The 6,047-nt window shown below is 38.5% G+C and overlaps 1 protein-coding gene across 1 annotated transcript; it reads right to left on the reverse strand.

The window, feature by feature from the left end:
• Nucleotides 1-337: 337 nt before the first annotated feature.
• Nucleotides 338-5,813, reverse strand: LOC110933011 (helicase protein MOM1). The gene is made up of 9 exons (XM_022176255.2): nucleotides 5,676-5,813; nucleotides 5,331-5,558; nucleotides 5,112-5,252; nucleotides 4,240-4,539; nucleotides 3,997-4,167; nucleotides 3,010-3,904; nucleotides 1,844-2,037; nucleotides 1,097-1,325; nucleotides 338-1,002 (listed from the first exon to the last, which is right to left on the reverse strand). The coding sequence occupies exons 3-9, from the start codon at nucleotides 5,178-5,180 to the stop codon at nucleotides 785-787; spliced, it is 2,076 nt and encodes a 691-aa protein (XP_022031947.2). The 5' UTR covers nucleotides 5,181-5,252; nucleotides 5,331-5,558; nucleotides 5,676-5,813; the 3' UTR covers nucleotides 338-784.
• Between the last annotated feature and the right edge of the window lie 234 nt (nucleotides 5,814-6,047).

A 6,047-nucleotide genomic window follows, 5' to 3' on the forward strand; every position in this document is an offset into this window, starting at 1 on the left:
TGAACTTATTTATTTAATGCACACTCTTGTGCCATTTACACCCAAAAAAACTAGAAAAAAAAAAAAGTGAATAAATTTTTCTGAATAAGCATGAACAAATACATAAATGACTATTTAAACTTTAAAGTCCCAAAGGGAATTTTCAGCTGCTAGTAACATAAATATAACTATCACAACTAACTAAACCACTTGTCGAATTAATGGTGGTACCGGTATGCAGCTTTGATCTGAAAGACGCAACCTTTGGTGAGTTGTTTGAATCGACGGCTTGCGAGAATTCTTGCCGAATAAAAGAAGTATACACAAATGCTTATCATGAAAAACTAAAATAAAGAGAAACAATGAATTTGTGTGGATGTCATTCTATATATTTCTGAATGAATATGATTTGAGTACATATCGAGTCCAGGCACGGGGACAATCGGCCACCTTCTTCCCAGAAGGAAACGGACTCAGCTCGGGATGGGGTATTCACCGCCAGGCAGCTATGGGGCTGAGCTAGCTTGTGGAGTGGGATCACTCCAGCGGTTGGGAGGACCGTGCAATATCCCCCCCCCCCCCCCCCCGACTATTTATATTCCCAAAAGAATTACTCAACTGCAAGTAACACTTCTTCATATTCATACTAAACCACACACACCTAAAAAAGCTACCGAAAACCTCTATAACAAGTGCATAGACACACTTGCAAGATCAAAATGGCTGTCCGGTCAGATCTCTATAGTCTATTATATACTCGATAAACTCAACACTATGATTCTGTTTCTATACAGGACAGTGTTTGTCAACTGTTTGGGTAATTGACTGAGAGAGACGGTTCACCAGTGGCGGGCAGGTTGCGTAATGATGCAAACATCGATGAACTTGACCTTAGATGAGGAGCTGGAGAGCGCAGTCCTGGCCCGGCAGGAAAAAAGCTGGTGGGACCACGGGTCAAACAAGGGTTCTTGGGTCGAACCAGCGCAGACGCAGGGATTTGAAGAATGCTAAACGCGCTAGTGTCTGTAATCAAAGGAAACAAAACAATAACCAAATGATGTTCTTGAAAGAAATTAAGTTATCTTGAAATCCTATATATATATATATATATATATACCTTTCTGTTTTCTCTTCCGGTTGAACTCGGTTTGATTTGGATTGAGTGCATCCTGCCAGTTTTGCGCCAAAATCTCCGCCAGAAGTTTGTTGGCACTAACAAGCTTCTCGTAGTCTTCGAGAATCTTCAGTTCATCTGCCAATTTCGTCTCGGAGTCATGCACTAGTGCATCGTACTTCTTTTGCGCCTCGGAAATCACTTTTTCTAATTCAGAAAGCAGCATTGATTTCTGCATGCATGTAAACAACAACATTACCATGTTGTAATATAACCAGAAGAGACGTGTTTTTTTTTTTCTAAAAAAAGAGTAACATCCCGTTTTCGTCCCTGAGGTTTTGCCAGTTTTGCGACTTTCGTCCAAAGGTTTGTTTTTCAGCAACTGGATCAAAAAGGTTTGAAATCTTGCCATTTTCATCCGGCTCGTTAACTCCATCCATTTTTTCCTCCGTTAAGTCAGGGGTATTCTCGTCTTTTTTGCTAACTTAAAATGGCAATTCGGTCTTTTTCACTTTATGTAAAAAAATCGAATACCCCTGAAAAAGACCGAATTACCCTTTAGGTTAACAAAAAAAAATACATAAATACCCCTGACTTAACGGAGAAAAATGGATGGAGTTAACGAGCCGGATAAAAATGGCAAGATTTCAAACCTTTTGAATCCAGATGCGGAAAAACAAACCTTTGGACGAAACTGGCAAACCCATGGACGAAAATGGCATTTTACTAAAAAAAAACAAACAAACAAACCTCTTCTTGATGTGATTTGGTGATTTTCTCTCGCTCCTTCTGAATTCTTTCGATTTCCGTGTCAAGAGGTGTAGACGTAGAAGTATCCGGTGGCGGTTGTTCGGTTTGACTCTGTTGACCTCCATTTGTTCTTGGACTCGAACCTTCAGTCGCATTCATACGTGCTTGACGAGTACCAAAAGGTGTATGTGGCCCTGTATGAATGAAATAACCATCAAACATATGACATTAACGTTAGTTAATAAAGTTATTGATATAACTGTCATACTGATAGAATCTGAAATTCAGATTTGATTGAAGCAAGAACAAACAAGATCGATAATCCAATTCGTGAAGGATTACGATGCAGTTTCGCGTGCAATCAAATGGCTCAAGAAACAACTGATTATCAAAGACCATAAATTGAACCAAAGGTTCCAAGAACAAAGTTCACCAAGACCTCTATTTATATTGGACCCTAACAACCTTAGAGATAAACACAAATAAACTAAATAAATAAAAGATATGATAATTAATAAAAGACTCGATAATTAAGAAACTAAATATTTTATAAAATTCAGATAATCTTCAACCTGGATCCCATTCCAAAACGGGTTGAAGATTATCTGAATTTTATATAATATTTAGTATATAAAATTCAGATAATCTTCAACCAACTTTGGCCCCTCAACTTTGGCATTAACCAACTCTAGCCCCTCAACTTTAATAATGACATGTTTAGCCATGTATCTTTGGTAATGACATGTTTAACCCCTTAACTAAAACAACGTTACCTCCTCAACTTTAATAATGACATGTTTAGTCCTGCATCTTTGGTAATGACATGTTTAACCCCTTAAGTAAAACAACTTTAGCCCCTCAACTTTAATAACAAACAACTTTAGCCCCTTAACTTTAGTAATGACATGTTTAGCCCTTCAACTTTAATAATGATATGCTTAGCCCCTCAACTTTGATAATAACATGTTTAGCCCCTTAACTAAAACATCAAACAACTTTAACACTTGCGATTTGCTTATTTTTATCTACGTTTCGAACCACTAATTCCGTTTTCCCCAAATACATAACTTTTAGTTGACTGGGTCAACTGTTTACTTCAATTTCAGCTTACGCGCTCACCCAGTTCTGCCCAAACTGATTCAAATTAGTAGGTTCGTATCACATACCTGCCCGTTTTCTTCCGACATTTTTTAGCAATTTTCGTTTACTTCTCGGCTTTGATCTTACAAAAGAGGGACTCGTTGCATTTATACCTTCAAACCAGTATTGCGGCGACTTTTGAACTCTCCGAGACAACCTGCTACACGAGTTTTCGAGTACAGGTTGACTTTGTTTGACCAAATTACTCCAAAAAACAGAATGTCTGTTATCAACCAAATACTCATCAATAGAACAACTTCCTTTTTCTTTCGAGTGCGTTTCCGTTTCAGTTTCACCAAATAGCAAGACACTTCCAGAATACGCTCCGTCTTGCATACGCGCGTGTGATACGATCGGGCGCTCCGTTTCAACACGCGTGTTCATCAACAGGGTTGACAACTCGCGAACCAAATCGTCTATACGAAACAGAGGTTCAGACTCGCTGCAGCTTTTGAGCTTACTGAATACGTAGGTCGCGCCCCATCCTAACAGCTGGTGGTAAACACTCCAGCTAATATAACCGTCGACAGTTGTACCTTGCTTTGAGAGAATCAACGCTTTCTCTTCGCTGGTGAATACTGAATATAACCGGAACACGTTTAACCGCTCACAATGTGAATCAATTGTGATCCTCTTGAGGGCTTTTACGTCATTTAGTGGGTTTGGATCACTGTTGAATAATATTACCACATCCACACGTGAAAGTCGAAGACTCGACAGACAAGCACGGTGATCACATAAGCAGATGAACCTATCACTATCTGCTTTGTTGAACATTTCTAACGCTTCTTTTTTGTTTAGATACGCAGAATTAGAAAGAACCCGCCCCGGGATATACACGTACGAATTCTCGCCGAATCTTTGATGAACAAGGTCGTCTAGAAAATGTCCGGTTGATATCTTCTCTGAGTTAACCGATGACTGTCAAGTGTCAACCAACAAAACAACTCATTAATTTAACGTAACGATGTAAAGCACGTAGAAAACTAAAGTAAATTCAAAAATTTACTTACATGAAATAGTACAAGTGCTCTTAAACCGCATCGTTTAATCTCCAACAGGAGCTTGTCGAAAACATGCAGTTTGCCGCTGACGTTGACTTCAGCAGCCAATGGATCGATCAAAGAAGGTTCTTTTGTAGAATTACGCAAAGTGGGGTCCACTAGATACGGGTGATCGCAACACTGCAAAAATCACTAATCAAATTAAGAAGCGTTGACTTAACAGAATGTGAAAAATACAACCGTAAAAAGAACCTTTTGGATCTGCGTGATGACATCGTTGAGTGAAGCTGTTTTTGATAATGAAGAGAGTGTGTCCGAATTCGAAGCTAAAATTGAACAATATTGTTCGATTTGCATTGACGAAAGATGAACCGGGACCCAATACTCTTGAAGATCAAGGGTGGTGAACTTGCACTCAAATGCAACAAACGGTGACAGTCTTTCTTTCAATGCGCTAATATCATTGTTCACTTCCATGTCAGCATTCGCATGTAACTTTTCGTTTTCACAATCAACCAACGAAAGAATGATTCGGTAGCTCTGCAGAATATCCTGAAATGACAGGACCACGGGTCAAAACGGGTTGGGTTGACCCACATACATTTGTTTATAATTAGTGCACTAATGATAGACTTAGGTTGACCTCCAGCCCGTTTGACCAATTTGATTCGTTTCCCTTTTATCTATTATATTCTATAATTGACCCGTTTGAGATAAAAGAAATGAGAAAACACAAGTTCAGGCTAAAGTCGTCATTTTATTACCAGTCAAAATGTGGTGGGCGGATTAGGTAACGGGTCAAAATAAGTTTGGGATAAATGGTCATTTTGTAACTAGTCAAAACGGGCTGGGCTGGGTTGACCCACATACATTTGTCGAGATTGCTTTCCGTAAAGACTAAACATCGACTCAAGTTGATTTTCAGCCCGTTTGACCAATTTGACTTTTTTCCCTTTTTATATCTATATCTTTATTCTTGACCCACAGATATTTGTTTATAATTTATTGCACCAAACATATACTTAAGTAGGCTTTCAGCCCTTTTGACCAATTTGACCCGTTTCCCTTTTTACCTAGTTTTTAATTATTGATCCGTTTGAGATAAAAGAAATGAGAAAACACACCGCTGGTTCACCAGAAACCGTTAAAACTTTCATATCAGCCGTAAGCTTCCGAAATTTTTTTAAATGCATTGCAATTGTGTAGCGTTGGCACTCGTCTATCACTAACAGTTCCCACTTAACATGACTAAGCGTTTTCACGTCCTGCAAAACAGCAAGATTGATATAATCCATAAACGAATATATTGGCGTTATTTTCATATAATATAAAGGATTGTGTACCTCAACAACGGCGTCTGGAGAAGATAAAAGGACTTGAAATTTTGACCCTCTAATGGCAGCCCGAATATCTTTGGTCCCTTTGTATGTTACAACGTTGACCGACTTTGACCACTTTGAAAACTCGATTTCCCACAAGGAAAGAGCACTGGTGGAAGCTATGATTAGAATAGGCTTCTTTATGTCATCCAGCAATGACGATACGAAAGAGACCACCTTAACTAGCCGGTCCTGCAACATCCCGTTAATAAAGTAAAAAGAAGAAAATCGTTTAAACGTATACTTAATCTTTTGTTCGTAAAAAAAAAAGGATTATCATTTAAAGAATAAATACGCCAAGAATTCCACCTGCCCGTCAAACAAAACAGCATTTTGACCTCTGTTTCGATGATCACGAAGCTTGTCAACGTAAGGAAGAATATGATTATGTATTTCGGTTGAGGCCTCTAACCGAATCTCAGCTAACTCACTTCTGCCTGTCGCGTATGTAATAAATGGTTATCAGTAAATATTTAACAGATTTGGGTTCATCATTAAATGAACATTAAACTACAATTTTTTTATATAAAGAAGCAGAACACATAGATGATTCGATCTTTTCTTTTGTACCAGACTGATGAACACTCTCACCGCCTCCTCGCCCCCAACATAATCTACAAATTTGTTATCAAAAGGATCAACTTTATATTCCGTTTAGGTTTGCAAACAAACCGAACGACC

Source organism: Helianthus annuus, chromosome 1 (assembly GCF_002127325.2).
Source record: "Helianthus annuus cultivar XRQ/B chromosome 1, HanXRQr2.0-SUNRISE, whole genome shotgun sequence".
Classification (NCBI taxonomy): domain Eukaryota; kingdom Viridiplantae; phylum Streptophyta; class Magnoliopsida; order Asterales; family Asteraceae; genus Helianthus; species Helianthus annuus.

Excerpts from the sequence above, each read along its gene's own strand:
- LOC110933011 (XM_022176255.2), bottom strand. The coding sequence starts at position 5,180 with ATGCATTTAAAAAAATTTCGGAAGCTTACGGCTGATATGAAAGTTTTA. Across the intron at positions 4,540-5,111 it reads CGGTTTCTGGTGAACCAGCG|GATATTCTGCAGAGCTACCG; the intron begins GTGTGTTTTCTC and ends CTGTCATTTCAG. Across the intron at positions 3,905-3,996 it reads GAGCACTTGTACTATTTCAT|TCATCGGTTAACTCAGAGAA; the intron begins GTAAGTAAATTT and ends GACACTTGACAG.